Here is a 19,626-nt window from a genome sequence, read left to right on the forward strand (position 1 = left end):
CTACTTCTTACAAAGTCTCAGTGGTGGTCTAATAATGGCCCCACCCTTGCTTCAGGCCGCCACAGGCGCTATGATTACTCCCTCCCAGTGGAAGCAGAGCTATATTTAGAATCAGGACACCAGTTTGGGGCAGGGTGGGGGAAGGGGAAGAGAAAGTAAAGGGATACTTCATTTCCAAGTGGCAAATCCCGTCCAGCTCCCCAGCCCTGACCAACACCCCATCTCCAGAGTTCCTTTTCACTAACGCTGTATGTAATTTTGGTCTGTATTTGTACCAGTTTTTATCATTGCTGAGAGAACCAGAGGGGGAGAAGAGAAGGAAGAATGAATGACCCCCACTATGAAGCAATTACACTAAAAGAAAACACAAACTGACCTTCAGAAATATTTGAATTGAAATTCTTTGGAAATGAAGACTAAAAATATCAGATTGGCTAATGCTCAAAACCCATAATATTTTAAATTTTAAAATGACAATTTATCTTAAGATGAAGCTGCCATCATTTGTGAAGATGATGTTAGTTGACTTTTGTTTGGAAACACTTGCCAGGAAACAAAAGAGGTAAAGAAAATATAACCAGTGGCAAACAGAGAGACACTGGATATTCGTGGTTAGGGACAAGGGACTTTAGGGAAACTGTTCCCCTCTTTCTTTTTCTCCTCTTCCTCCACCATTCTCTTAATTTCTACTCCTCCTCTTCTTTCTTGTTTTGTTTTATTTTGTTTTGTTGAGACAACGTCTCAAGTAGCCCAGGTCGGCTTTGAACTCTAGATGTAACTTAAACTGGCCTCCCACTCCTGACCTCCAAGCCCTGGGATCCTAGGCATGTGCCACCATGCCTGGTTGTGAACTGCTCTTCTTCTTAAGGAATGTTATGCACAGCTTTCATTTTAGTAGTTTTTCAGTTCAAAAGTAATAGCAAAGAATCAATATTTAGATCAAAAAGTCCTACAAATTAAAAGAAAAACAGACCAGAAAATTGGTCAAAGGATGCGGTCATTGTTAAATGGCCAATAATCTTTTGAAAGAGGGTTTTGTGTTAATTAAGAACTAAAAGTGTGCAAATTATAAGCATGGGATAGCATTTTTTCCCCTTTCAAATTGGAAAAAAAATAAAAAATAATAACTAACATTGCCATATAAAAGTAAGTATAATGGCATCCAACACTAGCATCAATTCAGTTAAGTAGATAAAAATATGAACACAAAAAAGTATTGAGGAGCAAGAGAAATGGCTCAGCAGCAAGAGCGCTTAGTGCCCTTTCCTAGAGAACAGTCTTGAGCTCCTGCACCGGGCTGCTCCCAGCTCTCTACAGCTCCAGCCTGGAGGGTTCTGAGGCCCTCTTTTGGCCTCTGAGGGCATCTGCTCTAACACACGTGCACACTTAAAATAAATTTTAAAGAGAGGAAGGTATTGATTCAAATTTATTTTACACACACACATTATATATATATATATATATATATATATATATATATATATATATACACACACACACGCACATTTCAGAAAGGTACATGTGTAGATTGTGATAGGAAGCAGGATGCATACATGTATGTGTTTCGAGTCTTTAATAATAGATGTTACAGACTGGGGAGGTTAATTCAGCTAATAAAGAGCTTGTGCAAACGGGAGGACCTGTGTGGCAGCATACTTTAGTAATCGGGTGTTGGTGAAACAGAGACTCATGGTCCCTGGGGCTTTACTTCCTTGTAAAGTACCCCGCCAGTGGCAGGCCCTGTCTGAAAAATGAGATGGTCGTTGCCTGAGGAATGATACCTGAGGTGGACCTCTGACTCCGAAATGCATGATCCTACATGTGGACACACACATTCTTTCACTTAACCATATGTCTCAAAATGTACCTGAGAAACCATTACATATGGACTCAGAGTCCATAATCAAAGCTAAGCGTTAGAGAACACAGTGTATGGTCAGAGACTTGGGCCGATTCTGCTTTCCCAGCGACGGAGGTTGTTTGAACACTCAGTAGTCAGCTACACAGTGTGCTGTGCAGAAGCGGTGCTGTTAGCAGCCGCAACACACTGGGCAAAGGGCAAGTTCTGGCAGCACTCGGTGACTTCCTTCAGTTTAATATCCTCGTATCAAAAAAGGAAATCAAGCCGCCAGCAGCTAACCGAGAAGTGGAAACTGTTGGTAATCTGTTTTATTCTGTCTGCCTCTCCTCTGCAACGTTCGTGTAGTTACATTAAAAGAACAAATGTTTCTTACAGTTGTGCTATTACTTTTGTAATTAAGAAAAAGCAATAAAGTGATTCTTTCTGATGGGAGTAAACTCCTCTTAAACAAACAGTATTTTGTTTCAATCATTTTATCCTTGTGTTCATGCCCAGCCTTTGTGAAGCTCTTTGCATTTCCCAGTGCGTGTTTACTCTACACGAGGTGCTTCGAACCAAGTGCACCTCATTAAGATGAACAGCTAATGACCTATAGCTTTAATTGCAGTGCTCATAATTAGGTCTTGTTGAGATCTTGGCTCCCTGTTAAAGGGAGTTCCACTGTGACTAAGGCAATGGAAAGGCCCTTCTTCTGTGATCTTATTTCATGTCCCTTTTATGACGAACTGTGAGTCTGCACACAGTTCCCAGCATGACCCACGCGGGAGGCAGGTGTCCCTATGGTCCTCCATTACTCGGGGGCCATGCTCCAAGATGTTACCTTCCTGCAGACAGCATCAGGGCACTAACACTCAGTCCAGAAGTAGAATGCCCACGCAACCACAGAGTGAGCTGGACCACATTTCTATGGACAGGTCTTTGCGCTGGCTCTCTTGGTGTTGAATCTCCACATGTAAGAGGAATGTACATGGTACTTGCTGCTTTTTACTTCTTAGCACAGAAAACAGTCATTTGATGATCTAGCAAATAAACTCTCAGAATCAACAGAAGACATATTTCTTAAGCACTTCCTTTATGTTAGCTATGGGCTATAAAGATAAGTGAGATGCAGTCCTTATTAATAAGGAGTTTAATGTCTAATAGGAGTGTCAGGCTGTATGTTGTTGGTTGGTTTTGTTTGTTTGTTTGTGGTTTTTTGTTTGTTTGTTTGTTTGTTTGTTTGTTTTGATTGCTTGATTGCTTGATTGATTTTAAGACAGGATCTCCCTTGGTATCCCAGAAAGGCATAGAACTCACCACTTATCCCAGGCTGCCCTTGAATTCACAGCCTTCTCCATGCTGGCATTACAGTTGGGAGCCACCACCGTCAGCTGCCAGACAAGTATTAAAATGCTGTGAAGGGGGAGGGCTAGAGAGATGGCTCAGTGGGTAAAGTGACTGCCATGCAACTATGAGGACCTGAACTCGTGCCCTGGCACTCATGTAAAAAGCCAGGCATGGTAGTGCACATTGGTGATCATAGACCTGGGAAGGCACAGTCAGGAGGACCCCTGAGGTTTGTTAAACAGCAAGGCCCAGGGCCTTAGTGACAAACCCGGGGTTTGAGAGCATTGCCAGATAACAAGGTGGTCTGTCCTCAGACTGACTCCTGGCCTCTACATGTATGTAAGCACATGTGCGAGTGTACCCACTAACCCGCCGCACCACCCTCCCACACACAAACAGGCACACGCCGGTAAAAAGCATCACTGGCGAAGAGATGGCGGCTACGGCTAGGAAGACCCCAGCTCAGTGGGACTTTGAGATAATGTCGTTTTGAGCTCTGTACCGACTGCATTAGTTGCTGTGTTCAGTACTGCGAGAGCAGGTCCACGAAGCTGCGCAGTGCCTGCGTTCTCATTTGCTTCACTATGTGGCCCAGGATGGCTTCTCACTCAGAGGCCTCCTTCCTCAGCCTCCTGAAATACTGGGATTGCCAGTGTGTGCCAGTGTGTGCCAGTGTGTGCCAGTACATCCAGGCATCATCCTTTGGTGGTGAAGGGTCCCGAGTCAGTCAGTTCCCGGGGAACACAGCTGCATGGATATGGTCTCAGCGCCATGGCTGAAGACATACTCCCATCAAGGTCTGAACATATAAATCCTGCCATCACTCGTGAGTAAACTACATGCAGCTTAGTCCTGGGGGAGGGAGAGAAGTACTTTAAGTGCTAAATCTAAAGTGAAAAAGCATTTGCTAATGAGAAGGACGCTCTGTTGTTCACTCCAAATTAGAGAGCTATTTGTACACCCAGGAGAGAGAGAGAGAGAGAGAGAGAGAGAGAGAGAGAGAGAGAGAGAGAGATTGTGCAACGTGGTTGACATTCCACAGCTCTGTCTCATCAAAGCAATTCTTACAACCTGTAAGTTGCTGCCCCGCACACGGACTGCAACACAGCTTCAGAGCCAGCTCTCTGGGAAACAGCGTGTGCCGGGAGCTAGCTTGTCCCGCCTGTTCTTTCCAAAGATTCTTCTGAAATTGAAATCAACCCTTCTTTAGGAACCACCATGGCTTTGTTCTTTACAGCTACTTAAATGTGCTCCTATTTTCCAAGTGGTTGCCGTGAGTTTCCAAACTGGCCACACTGGATGTAAAGCCGGAGCTAATTCTGGACGTTTCCAAGGTTGAAAGCCATCCCCGGACATTGTCCTTCAGGGAACCTCGAGGGTGTCTCAGGGGTCCAGCTTCCAGATGGCGCTGCTTCCATGCCTGAAATGAGCCAGGCCTGGAGTCTGAGGAAGTGCTTGACGGGGTCTAGCCTTGACCTTCGAGCACCTGTCAGTTGGCTTCCAGTTAATCCCAAGTGAATCACTGGCTCATTCTTTCCCTACTCTGTGGCTGGCTGCTACTAAGCTGAAAAACAATTCTATTAATGGGAAAAAGGTGTCAAATACATTCCCAGTCACCTCCATTACTGCCTTCCCTGCACCTCTCCTTGGGGTCCTTCGCACACTGACTGGGTTGGTTTCCATTCCCGTGTGTTCTTGTGTCTCATGAGCAGTCAGGGCATAGATGGGAAAATGCCTGAAACCATGATGGCTGATGTGTAATAGCCATCCCATCTTTTTTCCCCATCTTAATTAAACAATGATCAGATATAATGATGATGATGACAATGGCAATGATGATGACGATGATGATGGCAGTGATATTGATGATGAGCCATATGTGGTGGTGGGTTCCTTTAATCCCAGCACTCAGGAGACAGTTAGAGGACAGCCTGGTCTACATGGAGAGTTCTAGGCCAGCCAGAGACACAGGTGAGTCCCTGTCTCAAGATAATGATAATGATAATGATGATATCCCGGAAGTGTGAGTTGTGCTGGTATATGCCTATGATCCTAGCACTTAGGAGGCAGAGGTAAAAGGACTCTGAGTTCAAGGCTGGTCTGAGCTCCATGAGTTCAAGGCTAGTCAAGGCTGGGTGATAAGACACTGAACTTAAGAAGAGAGGAGAGAAGAGAGTACAGAAGAGGAAAGGAAGGGAGGGGAGGGGGGAGAGGAGAGGGAGGAGGGTGGAAGAGGGGAGATAAAATACTCATAAATACAGCCCGAGGCACACAGGTGCCACACAGAAATAACTGATTCCATCCCTCACAAGGGTGTACACAGAGAAAGGCAACAAAAACCACCACTCATAGCAACATATCCAAGAGACTGATGGAGAGACTGGGTACCACCACAGGACCTGGCGCATAGCCAGGGATTTCCCTGAAGCCTGTCACTTCCTGGAAGATGGCTTGTCTGGTTCCAAACAACTCCGGAGGCCGGATGTGCTGTCCAGTCTGTAACAGTCCCAGGCTCAGCACAGGCTCAGCACAGGCTCAACACATCCACGCCCCAGTAGATGTGGGTTACCCCACTCGAAACAGGCGGCACACCAGGGCTCTGCTGCTGTCCCGGCTTTCTTTGGTTTTAACGGAGACGGGAATGTCATGGCTCATACACACAGAGATGCCTCAAATCAACAGTGCGCTGATAATGGGCTACCTCCTCAGCAGGTCTGGTCACTGCGAATCCCTGACAAGGCAGCGTGAATTTGTATCAACTTTGCTGTGCAAGCCTTTACTGAGGGAAGAAGAAAGGCTGAAGAGTCTGTACCAAACTCGAACCTCAAGAAAGTCTTACATCTGTTTTACTTTGATGCTTTTCAAAGGAAACCTGTATCTTTTGTGAATTCTCCTAGGCTATTTCTGGAAATATGATTTTTTTTTCTCTGCATGTTTGTTTTGAGACATGGTCTGTCTATGTGGCCCTCTCCTGGAACTCACTAAGTAGACCAGGCCAACCTGGAAACCACAGAGATTCTCCTGCCTCTGCCTCTCAAGTGCTGTGATTAAAGGTGAGCACCACCAGGCCCAGCTGAAAATCATTATTAAAACAAATAATAAATTATTGAAAGAAGGTATTTCTCTATATACATTTTATATAGAACTAGATATCAAAGAGATATTTTTGTTTTGCTTTTAAATATTTTATCAGCATATATCAATTGCACAAAGTAATGAGTTCCATTATGGTATTTTCATACTTGCTTATAATATACTTGATTATATTCATATACCCTCCCATTGCTCTCTCTTGTGCTCCTGAGTTAATTATTTTTAAAGATTCTTGGTGCCAGCAAAATGGCTCAGCAGACACAAGCAGCTGCTACCAAGTCCAGTGACCTGAATTTGATCCCTGTCCACATGAGTGAAGGAGAGAGCCAATTCTCAAGTTGTCCTCTGACTTCCATTGTTCTCAGTGGCACTTGTGCCTCCCACATAGATAACTAAATGTAATTAAAAAGAAATTTTAAAACTCTGTAATCATATCACGCTGATAAATAAAGTTCAGAAGATTCCTTGGTCTAGTAAAGGCACTTGCCTCTAAACCTGAGTTTGATCCCCGAGATCTACATAATGGAGTTAGGGAGAGCTGACTCCAGGAAGTACCCTTAGACTCTATACACACACACACACACACACACACACACACACACACACATATAGTATATATATCCACAATACAATATATATTATATATAAAACATATTGTTATATATATAATATATAGTTTAAAATATTTTAAGGGTTTTTGTTGTTATTTTGACTTTAAATTATCAACCTTTTGAAAGCTTTAAGATGCTAATGAGCACATCATGACTATCCATGAGGTAGGTAAGGAGTGGTCTGAAAAAGACCCCTGCCCCCTTTTTTCTACTAGAAAGTTTAGACAAACTGGCTATAATTTCAACTCTAATTTGAAGTTGTAAATTGTGGTAGCTATTGGCTTTTAGTCAAAGACATAAACATTTAAATTTGTTCTTGTGTTTTCTCATAGCCAGTGCAAAGAAAAAGAAATAATTTTATTAAAAAGTTTATGATGTCTATCCAATGAAAACAAATTAGATATGTATATGTGTCAATTAAAAATGTTAATAAAGCTCTTTCCTTTCTGCCACCGCCATGCCATCCAGACTGAGGAAGACGTGGAAACTCCGGGGCCACGTTAGCCACAGTCATGGCCGCATCGGTAAGCACCGCAAACACCCAGGAGGCCTCGGGAATGCTGGAGGCATGCATCACCAAAGGATCAGCTTCGACAAATATCATCCAGGTTACTTTGGGAAAGTTGGTATGAGGCATTACCACTTAAAGAGGAACCAGAGCTTCTGCCCAACCGTCAACCTGGATAAATTGTGGACACTGGTCAGTGAGCAGACATGGCTCAATGCTGCAAAAAACAAGACTGGGGCTGCTCCCATCATTGGTGTTGTGCCATCGGGCTACTACAAAGTTTTGGGGAAGGGCAAGCTCCCTAAGCAGCCTGTCATCGTGAAGGCCAAATTCTTCAGCAGAGGAGCTGAAGAGAAGATTAAGGGTGTGGGAGGTGCCTGTGTCCTGGTGGCAAAAAGCCGGCCAGGGAGGTTAATTAAATGCTAACATTTTCCACAAAAAAAAAAAAAAAAAAAATGTTAATAAAATTTAAATATGTAAATAAAAATTTAAAAGCAAACAAACCAAATGTTTGGGAAATAACTATTATTTCCGGCACATAGAACTGATTAGCACTTCATTATCTAACTTAAGCCAAAAACTCCCGTGCCCTCTGTAAGCTCTGTCTGTCTTTAAGGATGAATCATTTCTGGAGTTGAACTGGGTGGTCCCTGAAGTGTAGCCTAAAAGCTCTACAGCGCTATAGGATGCTGTCCTGGGGTTCCTATTGCTGTGGTAAAACCATAACCAAAAGCGACCTGGAGAGGAAAGGGTTTATTTGACTCTTTATTTATCCTGAATCACAGTTCACTGGGAGAAGCTGAGAAAGGAATTCAAGGCGGGAACCTGGAGGCAGGAACTGAAGCAGAGGCCGTGGAGGGGTGCTGCTTCCTGGATTGCTCGCCCTGGCTTTCTCAGATGCTTTCCTGTGCCATTGAGGACTGCCTGCTCCGTGACGGCTCCACTCACACTGGCTGGACCCTCTTAAATCATCATCAATCAGGAAAGTGTTCCTATAGTCTTGGCTATAGGCCAACCGCATGTGCTTGAGGTCTTGTGACAAGATGACAAAGGAACAAGCCAACACAGATGATGAGTTTGTACGTCTAGGGAGGTGTGAATGGGGCCCTGTAGTCATCTGGACCTCATACTCATAAGAGTCATGTTCTGATCACCTAGAGCCCTGAATCCTAGTAAAAGGTCAGGATTTGGGAAAGTCTAAATAATAGAAACTAAAAATAGAAGTAGAGAATTAATCATCATTTTATCTACTTGAACATTTTGCTTTAAATCTATGCCAAATTTTTTTGGCAACTTCATGAAAAATGTGGAAATTGTAATCATAGCTATTTACCTTGAGTCAGCTTGTAGCTTCTTGGGAGGGGACAATGGAAACAGCAAGCACAGCAGGGAGCACTTCCCTGCCACTTCCCACATCCATCAGCCTGTACAAACGTTCCCTGTGATCAGCCCTATAATCCTCCCCCCTCACCGGCCGTCAGGTGCTGGGTCTATCCCGTTTCAGAGATGAGGAAGTTACGACTGAGCAATGTGAATAACGCGCCCCGAACCTTATGACTGGGGAGCAGATCCAGAGCTCCAGCTGGAGGTGGGGTTGGGCTCACAGCACATTCCTATGACAACATCTGGGGCAGGAGAAGCTGCCAGAAGATAGGAGATCTAGCACCTCCAGAGATGAGAGGCTACTGGAGGAGGAATAAGGCTTTCTCAAAAGAGCTACCCCCAAAACACAGAGAATAATAAACACACACGGGAGCTGAGACATGTGAACGATTGGTTCTTGGCTGGTGGTGCTGTTTTGGGGGCTTAGGGCATATGCCACTTTGAGGCTTTGAAGTTAGGGCCCATGTCCAGTTCCTCCTCTGCCTCCTGTTTGTAGTTCAGGGGTAAGCCCTCAGCATGGTGTTCCCACCGCCGTGACTTCACTCCACCATCACGGGCCCCGTCCTTCCAGAAGCATAAGCTCAAATAAATGCTCTCTTCTCTAAGTGCTCTTGGCCACAGTGTTGGATCACAGCAATAGAAAAGTACTTAATACAATGTGTTAACAACATTGGCAAAGCTTGAATAAACAAACCACCCCAAATAGACGGAAGTGGGGAATCCTCACAGTGGAGCAAACAAAATGCAGCACCAGGGGAAGGTTTTGCTCTATGGTCAACCTGTGCAAACCCCAAGGGATGTCATTTTGTAGCACCCAAGAAATCTAAAATCTATGGGGAGTCATAACTTCCTTATGCTAGACTTTAGGGTGGTGTACACAATAGTCCAGATTACTCAGGAAGCTGAGGCAGGAGAATCTGTGGCCTAAAGCCTGGATGATACAGGGAAACAACAAAAGTCTTCATCTAGCCTACACAGTCCTCTCGTCCTTTACAAGTCATCTTTAGCTGCTTATAATGCCTGAGAGAATAGAAATACTATACACAGCAGTGACAAGAGAAATGTCTATACCTGCCCAGCAGAGAGCTTTCTATTTAGATGTGTTCTTTATGTGTATGGATGTTTAGTCTGCACTCACACAGTGCTAGCAGAGCCCACACGAAGGTGCCTGAGGTTGGAATTACATCCAGGTTTTAGGTAGCATGTGGGCGCTGAGAATTCGACCTGGGTCCTCTGGAAAAGCAGTCAGTGTTCTTACCTGGTGAGCCATCTCTCTAGCACCAAGACATAATTTTTAGATCAAAGTTTTGATTAATAGCTGGTTGAGCCTCACTCCATGGCTATGGAGGGTTATCTACTTCACTCATTCCTCCAACATCTCCTTCCTTCCTTCTCCCTCTTTTATCTCCCAAGCATATACTTTCTGCTCCAGATATAAGAGATGGGTAACTTAAAGAGTCCAGGACCACACTGTAATCACAGCCAGGAACCGTGTCCAACACTCTCAATTACCCCTCATTAGAAGACTTCCTAATTAATTATGTCTTCTTAGGAAATTTTGTCCTAAGAGCAGGAAATAAAAATGCAATGATCATATGATGGGTTTTTTTTCTTCTCCCCTAAAGGAAAACCAGCATTTCCACTAAACTCTCTAAGCCAAACCCTCCTTTCAACACATTCCACGCGTGCGCGCGCACACACGCACACACACACACACACACACACACACACACACACACGTGTGTGTGTGTGCATGAACATATACAGTGAGTGGTGTTATCTCAGTCAGTGTTCTATTGCTGTGAAGAGACGCCACGGCTGTGCAACTCCAATAAAAGAAAACATCTAGTTGAGTGTCATTCTCCAGCAGGGGCCTGGAACTCAGCTTCTGGATGGAGAACGGAGGACAACCCCAGAATCAGGATTCTATATCTTTTAGGAAAGGCTAGAGCACCTTAGACCCGTGTGCTAGGTCAGCTGTGGAGTTTTTTACTCAGTGTTACAATTAGGCAGCTCTTTTAGAATGGGATTGCCAGTGGCATTTGAAGCTCAGGCTCACAAAGCCTGTGGGGATAGCAAAGTGCTACAGTCCCTGGTTAAGCTGCTGTGCTGGGCACTGCAGAGGTGCAGGCAAAGCCCATGCCTGGTGGGCTTGCAGCCGAGACACCGGCCTGGCGAGGCCCAGGCCCAGCGGGCCAGAGGCAGGTCTGGTGAGCCGTAGGCCCTGCAGGACTGGCCGGTGCTTTACCAGAGGTCAGCACCCATCTAGTGGCTGCCTGACGCTGACACACCCAGGGAACAGCCGAATGGCAGACTGACGGGCGCTCAAGCCCCAGGTGGCCCAGAAGCTCCAGGCTATCCAGAAGAGCGGTCAGGCAGGCTCCAGCCAGCCTCGCTGGCAGCACCCGGAAGTTCAGCGATGAGTCTCAGTTGGCCTTGGTGAGAAGCCGATGGTACCACACACAGTTCACATATGGCACATTTATTTGAAGTCAGGGATTTGTAAACCCTGGGAAGTGGGAGGGGTTTAGAGGGTGAAAGTGTTTGATTCACTGGGGTCAGGGGGTCAGGGATGCTTGATTTACATATAGTGGTACAGTGCCTCATTTACAGCGGTAGCGCTGCCCCTTCACAAGAAGGAGAACATAGTACTTAATTACCCTATGAGTGGGGGAAAATCTTCCGGTAAAGTCAAAGGTCATTTGGAAAGTAAAGACAACAAGGCATCTTGTTAGCACAGGGTGGGTACCTCCAGGAATCCAAAGGTTGAACCAGTTTTCTTATCAGGAAAGGGTCTGGCCTGTAATCTTCCCTGAGGGCTATGTGATGCTCCTTACAAAATTGGGGTTCCCCAGATTGGGGGCGAGGATGGCAAAACCCAGCTGAGAAAAGGGTGTCCATCATAATAGACCGAACTCGGTTGGCTATCCGGATATGCCAGGCTTCAACCTTATCCAGCAGAGTTCCACAACCAAGGCTTACAGTTTCAAAGGTTTACATGCTTCATGGCAGGAAGCATGGCAGCATTCAGGCAGGCATGGTAGCTGGGAGTTCTGCATCCAGATCAGCGGGCAACAGGAAGAGAGAGCCACCGGGCCTGGTTTGAGCCCTTGAAACCTCAAAGCCCATCTCGGAGATAGTCTCCAACAAGGCCACGCCCTCTCCAAAAAGGTCACACCCAATTCCTCTCACTATTGACCACACATTCAAATATATGAGCCTGGGGGTGGGGGGCATTCCTTCTCACACTGCCACAGGTACCAAGTAAAAGATGCCTTCCCGTCCTTCCCTGGGTCCACAGCTGGGGAGTGGGGCAGTGGATGCATCACGGCACACACAAACACCTCCCTGGTGGTGGCTGACCAACTCCTTGTGACTCCTGGTTAAGCCAACATCTGCCCTTCAGCCGACCCACCCTTTATTTCGTAGTTCAATATGGGTCTTCCAAATGCCACATTTCCCCTGTGAGAACTATGCATTTCAGAATTAGGCAAATTGGTTCTTTAAAGTTAATTTTCAAAATGAGTGAAGCAAGCATGGCCGGCTAGTGTGGACTCTTTTCACTGAGGACAACCAATATAAGTGGCCACGATTTTAAACTTTTTGGCTCAGTATGTACTGCCTCTTTTCCATTTCTTTCCCACTTGAAGTATTGAGTTACGACAAGACTGAAAAGAGCCTGGGTGCCACTGTTTCCTCAATGATGCTGCAATAGCCTCTTCTGGGCTCCCAAGGCCACTCCTGGCCACAGGGCCCTCCCTGAGACTTTCAAGGCTTTCCCTGAGGGAAGAAATTAGTTTTCATTCCTGGGAAGCCTGCGAGGGTCACAGAGCCCCTTGGCGTCCAGGACTGTGTATCACCCTGTGTCCGGCAGCTCAGCAGCTCAGGAAGCCATTGCATCTAGCTTCTTGACCTGCACAGTGAACAGAACATTCTGGGAAGCAGAAGCTGACTCCATCAGCTGCAGGATATAAGATGCCATCTAACCTGTGTGTCGTCTTTCCAGGGAAGGCACGATTCAATGTCTCTCTCACCCAGCCTTCGGCACATTATTAGAATGCTCGCTGTCAACTTTTCCAGGAAAGGGGCCCCGGGGATTTGAGCCACCGCTCAGCCTTGCTGCGGACTTCTAGGTGCTCCTTTACTTGTGGTCACTCCCTCTGTGTCACTGTTTTTCTTACAGTTCCCCATCCTCCTAACAAGTACGTACCAAGCGTGTGCCAGCCTTTGTGTTGGAGACACAGTAATTAACAAAACGATGTAGGCCCCAGGGGGCAGATGTTGGTAACCATCAGGTAAAGTAGCTTGGGGAGCAAACCGGCAGGTCTAATGGAGGACACTGGTGCTGGAGCATTTGTCATACCATCTGTCCGGAGCCGGAGGCCCCGGGGGTGTGGGTCACAGCCAAGGGTGCGTCTCAGAACTGCCCTCCAGGCCTCAAGGAGTCCTGAGCAGAGAAGCAGCTGTCATCTGGTCTTTGCTGCAGAGACACATCTAGATTGGCACTTCCATTTGAGCTGGGAAAAGTCTGAAGAGATTTCAAGAGGCAGGCTGTCAGCCAACCCTGGGACCCTTCATGGCGACCAGGGCCCAGGGCTTCTGGATCCAACACACAGCTACTAAATGACAAGTTTAAACTTTCTACAGATAAATAACAGTCCTCGGAAAGCATTAAAATGACCCCACAGAAATTTTTCAAAAGGCTTTATTTTATTTGTGTGTACACACACGCTCACACACTCACAGAGGCCGGAAGACTCCCAGTACCCCTTGGGGCTGGAGGTATGGGCGTGCTTGCGCTTCTGGGTGTGGCTGCCAGGATCCAAACCCTGGTCCTAGCTACCTAGCACTCTCCCTGCCCAGGGCTGACAACCAAGTCTCCCCACAGGCCCGAATGTCCTGGAGCTGGGAGACACTGTGGGGCGGCCCCCTCCAGCAGAGGAGGCTGCATTTGGGGCAGAGCCGCCCAAGGAGCCAGCGGCCATGGCCTGCAGGGATGCTCAGGTCCCTCAGGGACACCTTCCTGCCTCCCTCCTGCTAGGCAGGGGTCCCCACACACAGACATTTGGTTAGTGAGAGAGTGAAGCAAGTCATGATTGGAGACAGACAAGCCTGGCTGGCCAGGAATAAAAACCATGCACACAGCCCCCTGGTCACTCTCTAGGATGAGGCTCATGGTCAGTGGGGACTGTGGACGGCAGCCGCTCTTCTCACCTTTGCACTTTGCGCACTCTCCACTGTGGGCGTGGCTCAGGCCTGATGTTCACGTGATCCCTCGAATAGGGTCGCTGCAATCTAGAGTTCTGATGTCCTAATCCCCAGGATTGGGAATAACTGTAAAATGAAATAATCTTTGGGGCACAGTTCAAACTCCTGTAAAAGAATATTCAAATTTGCCATGCCTTTGCAAAGCTAGCAAGCAGTGTTTACCTACTCCACAGGCTTCGACCCCCCACCCAGCCCCGAGCTTGGATGCCTTCCTCCGTCCCACCTCACGGCTGCTGAGTTAAACCTCACTGGCTCTCTCCAGCTGTTGTCTGCAGAATTAGAAGCTGGACAACTGAGGGGGAGGACAGAGAGAATGAATCTCTTTCTTGGAATGTGAAGGATCCAAGAGCTAACAGTCCTGGGGGAATCAGGACTCCACCCAGATACCAGAAAATATCCACCCACCCACCCAACCAGAAAAGCCTAGCTTCCGATGACCAAGGAAGCCAACTTACTTACCATCTGGCTGGAGCCCCTGTGCTGACCACTCCTAAATTTTCATCTTCAGCCCTGACCATATTCTTGTATATGGTGTGCTGCATACAGGTGAGGCCACAGCCAGCACAGGAGGTGGGTGTCTTCCTCTGTAACTCTCTGCTTTTCTGACTTGAGACAGCGTCTCTGCTAGATCACCCATGAGCTTACTGTTTGGACTGGTCTGGCCAACCAACAAGCTTTTGGAATCTGCTAGTCTTCACCCCCAGTGCTAGGTTTGTAGGCATACGTGGCCATGCCGCTTCCCTCCCCACCTTTAAACTTGGGTGCTAGGGGATTTGAACTCAGATCCTCATGTTTGCAGAGCAAGAAGTCTTTCCTATCCAGGCATCACTCCAGCCCCCGAGCCATCCGTAGGTTTCAACAGACTTCATCCTTCAGAGCAGCGAACGTTTCATGCACACATTTGGTGTCTTGGTCAGTCCTGCCCTTCATTCTATGTACTGAAAACTCAGGCACTGATCTGCCTCCACCGAATGCTGGGAAAACAGCCCAGCGAAACTCAAGTCCCAGCAAGGGCCAACCAAGTAAACAGTGGGCAGTAAGAGGTTACCTTCAACAGCACTGAAGTGGACACACAGGTAGGAAACAGGGGGCGCGGGGAGGGGAAGGCCAGAAACTCAGCAGATTCCGGTCCTGAGGAAAAGAAGGAGGGAGCCATCACACTCCACATCTCAAGCTCCCGGTGGCATCACGCACTGAGGAGCACGACTAAGCCCTGGGCTAGTGACTAAGCTGTGACAGGCCAAACTGAAGAGCGCCTGGGGTGACCCGCAGCGCCAGCCCTCAGGGCAGCCTGAGCTCACACTCCGAAATCCCTGCTACCCAGCGAGGTAGCCCCGTTCTAAATCTTCCCTCGGCGCTGACCACGTGTTGAAAAGCGCGGTTGTTTCACTTGATATGAGCTTAAGAAAAAGCCCCAGGGGACTGTTGACAAGCATAATTACAAGGCTAGTGCTTCCTAAGCCAAAAGTTTCTTCGAAAACCTAGGATGCAGTCGGCCCCGCTGAAGAGACAGTAAAGGCTGGAAAGGGAAGTCGCAGAATCTGAGGACCATTTCTAAAAACTAGAATTCTGTTCGCTGCTCAACAAACCCTTGGGCAGATTCCAACTAACCATTTGCTGCCCTTTCATGCAGGACACAGCTTTGGTAACTTTTCTCCTCTGCAAAGGCCAGAAGTCACTGCCTCTGACCTCGGAACCCCGGAAGCAGAAGATGGACGCCCAGCCCCAGGAGCCCAGGAGCAGGGTCCACTGCTGCTCAGGGCCAACTACGCCCTGAGGACCAAGCCACGCCCCTGCAGGCTGCTCCCAGCGAATGAGTGAGCTCCGCAGGGTACTGGGCGCTTTGGACTTTCCACGCAGCCTTCTTTCCTTCCCTTACTCCAGGATCAGATCAGGCCCCTCGTGGCCTCCCCCTCGAGGTTCTTTGTTATACATCCTCTGTAACAAAACAATACAAACCTGGTTTGTATGGTTCCGGCCCTGACCCTGCTTCTCAGTAGGATCAATGCGCCTCAGTTTTGGGGTAATTATCTTTGCAATTATCTTTGTAATTATCTTTGCACAACTCCATACAGCAAACACCTCTTTATGTGCCGGGACTGTTAGGGTCCGAGAATCACTGAAAGACTCAAGTAGTATGCAAAAGCAAGGAGAAATTTTCCACGTGCCGGGGCCACCATTTCTTAGAACGGAGCCACAGAAGAAGGCTCGATTTAAAGGCAATTACAGGGATTTCCAAAGGAGAGAGGTAAACCTTTCATTTGATTGGTTAGTGGTGACTCCGGAGGGAGGGAGCGGCTTTAGGATTGGTTAAACATTTAAGAACTTTCCGGAGTTGCTAAGGGCTTTTCCTCAGGTTTGTTGAATCCTTATACTCAAACCCGTGTGTTAACCTTTAAGCTGATTGCCTGCCAGCGAGGTGCAGTTTTTCAAGAAACTTTTGTTCTATGTTCCAAAAACCAGAAACTCGGGTCTAGTTAGGCAAAGTTAAAATGGTGTCAGATTAGCCAAACAGATTGAGGTCTCCTGGGGGGAGGGGGTGTCCCTCGGGAGTTCTGGAGTTTTTAGACCTCTCAGGACTAGAGTGGAGAGTAATGAAACCTCTACCGCTGCCCTCAAGGGGTGAACGGAATCCAGAAGCAGGCTGACGCAAACCCTCAGCACCAACATTCAAGAAGTAGAGGCCGGCAGATCTCTGTGAGTCCCAGGCAAGCCTCGTCTACCTCAGCGAGTTCCAGCCAGCCAGGCCAGCCAGGCCACAGAGCGAGACCACAAACGAACGAGCGAACACACACCCAACACAAACATATATATAACGTAAACACGCACATAGCTGTGTGTTCACAGAGGCAGAAGTGAGATTAGCTGAGGAAAACTGCCCTACCCAGTGGGGGCCAGAGAGAATCTCTTTTTTGTTGTTCTTTCCTTTTTGGTTTTGGTTTTGATTTTGAGACAGGGTTTCTCTATGTAACCTTTAATAACTCTGTAGACGGCTCTGGCTTTGAACTCAGAGATCTTCCTGCCTCTGCTCTGGGATTAAAGCTGTATGCTACCACTGCCTGGTGAGAGAGAAGCTCTTAAAGAAGAAAGGTTAAGCTGAGACCCAAAGGGTGAAACATCAACTCCAGGAGATATGGCGAGTCTCAGAAGATGCAAAGGCCTGGAGTGGAGGGTAGCTTCTCAAATAAAACACCTTGATACAGAATTGGAAGTGTGAACAAGGAGGAAGGCCAGGCCTATTTAGAGGGCAGGGTAGGTCATTTCCAGTGTTTGGCAGGGTTCTTTTTCTTTTGTTGCAGCTTCTTCATGTTGCTGCAGCTCTCCTTGCTATCACTGCTTGATGGGTTCTTTGCTCCTTAGCACCACACAAAACCAATAAGCTAGACATCAATGAGGAAATGAGTCCATTTTGTGACTTTTCTTTTTTAACTAACATCAAGGATGGAGCATCAATCATGTGAAGGTTCCAGCTCCTGCTGGGTGAAGACTAGGAATTCTCAGGCATTCGCCTGACCCTTGACAAGATGTCGAGAGAGACGACGACAGAGACGTGGGAGCAGTCTGGAGTTTGCTCTGAGTCACACCCCCTCATTCGAATGCTAGCCTTACACATTTCTGTTGGGTGTGGCCTGGCCAGCTAACACTGCATCACAGCACTCAGGGTCCTCGCCTGCCGGGCAGCACTACAAAGGATCATTGCGCACTGGTGTGGACACTGCAAGAGATGGCTATTCAAAGCACCCTTACCACTGGCTGGTGCGGAGCCAGTTGTCAGTAAATGGTCTTGACATTAGTCTCCCAACATGGTGTGTGAGAAAACACGCACAAGGAGAGTCCACAAGCTGTCCAAACGGCCTAGTCTTGTTTCTGATGCCGAAGACCAGCTTTGAGGACCAGTTTGGTGCTATCCTAGTTAGGTGCTATCCTAGAAACTGTTACTGTTTTTTGTTTTGTTTTGTTTTGTTTTGTTTTTGAAGAAACACCGTCACCAAAGCAACTTTGGAAGGAAAAGATTTATTCAGCTTATGCTTCTGCATCACAGTTTATCATCAAAGGAAGTCAGATCAGGAACTCCAGTCAGGGAAGAAACCTGGAGGCAGCCACTGACGCAGAGGCCATGGAGAGGTGCCACCTACTGGCTTGCTTTCCGTGGGTTGCTCAGCCTTTCTTTAGAACCCCAGACCACCAGCCCAGGGATGGCACCACCTAAGATGGGCTGTGTCCTCCCCCTCCATCACTAATTAAGAAAATGCCCTACAGGCTTGCGTACAGCCCAATCTTAAGGAGGCTTTTCTTAAGTGAGGCTTTCTCGGAAGACTTTAGCCTGTGTGGAGCTGACATAAAGCTATCCAGCACAGGTGGGCTGCAAACCTCGATCCTGGCCAAGGACCCATGCCATACACTTTTCCTATTCAGACTCTGAGTCCCACAGCACTGTTTAAATCCAGGTCTGAGTTCTCAGGGCAGGCTGTGGCCTGGAGGGGAAGGGAGCTGCCTCCTGCTCTTGTGTCCCCAAGGGCGAAGGCTGTGCCCGTTGGCTCCCATTCAGAGAAGGCCCAGCTTGGCCTCCTGTTCTTGAAGGTTTGTTTCCCCACACTGGCCACTGCTGCTCCAGCCTATGCTTAGAAGAAAATGTTTGTGGGATCAAAAAGGTGGGGAGAGAAAACCTGCCTGGCTCCTGCCCCACACGCTGTGCCCCAGCTGGCTCCAGCTGCCCCAGAATGGGCAGGGTGGCCGGCATGTAATCGCCTGGGCAGAGATGGGAGGTATGTGCACCTACGTGCGTGGCTGCCACACTGCAGAGCCGGGAGGGACACTGTTAGTGAGTGTCCCTCTGATAACGTGACCCTTCAGATGTCGGTGGCTCACAATTTGAACACGTCTGTACACTGGCACCCAGGAGTCCGGGAGACAGAACAAAGGGTCTGTCACTGATTCGGCCCTGTACTAGCGTGTCATCCTCGTTGGAACAAATCTCGGGCCAGCTGGCAGGAAGACTGTGTCTAGGAATTCCACAGAGCACCATGGAGACTGTCACATTCTAAAGGGGCTTTGGGGTGGCAGATTCCTGTCAATGAGCCAACCTCTCCTGTCCCATCAGGAGTTGGCAGCTGGTCATATACCTCCCTTCAAGTGCTCTGTCCTGTGCCTCCCACTGTCACGGGCCTGGCTGTTGCTGGCTGTGCCCTCTTGTTTTGGGTTCCAGCTTCCCTCAAGGCCCCACATCTCCCCTTCCCCAGGTTCCCCAGGACATGATGATCATAATTACAGCTGGCTTACATTTGCTGTGCGTGCCATGGGACTTACAGCCCCAACCTGCTTCACTCATTACAGCAGCCTTATAGGATGCATACAATTATCTTCGTCTAGTCCATGAGTAAGCCAAGGCATGGCAAGAATAAATCACTCTGTCCAAGTCACGTAGACAGTGAAGTAGTAGAGCAAGGAAGCAAGTCCAGGCTGCCTACCTCCAAGATCCATACTCCCACTTCCTTCCTCTTTGTAATCACGTCCTCATGAATCACCATCTGAAAAGCCCTTGGGTTCTCAGGCCTGCTTTGGCAGAGTGACCAGCA

At 47.7% G+C, this 19,626-nt stretch overlaps 1 protein-coding gene across 1 annotated transcript; it reads left to right on the plus strand.

Annotated features, from left to right (window-relative positions):
* The first annotated feature begins 7,334 nt into the window (after positions 1-7,334).
* Positions 7,335-7,855, plus strand: LOC110552746 (large ribosomal subunit protein uL15-like). The gene has a single exon (XM_060388437.1). It carries the CDS (start codon positions 7,349-7,351, stop codon positions 7,823-7,825), a length of 477 nt encoding a protein of 158 aa, XP_060244420.1. The 5' UTR covers positions 7,335-7,348; the 3' UTR covers positions 7,826-7,855.
* Positions 7,856-19,626: the final 11,771 nt, after the last annotated feature.

This window comes from Meriones unguiculatus, chromosome 7 (assembly GCF_030254825.1).
Source record: "Meriones unguiculatus strain TT.TT164.6M chromosome 7, Bangor_MerUng_6.1, whole genome shotgun sequence".
Classification (NCBI taxonomy): domain Eukaryota; kingdom Metazoa; phylum Chordata; class Mammalia; order Rodentia; family Muridae; genus Meriones; species Meriones unguiculatus.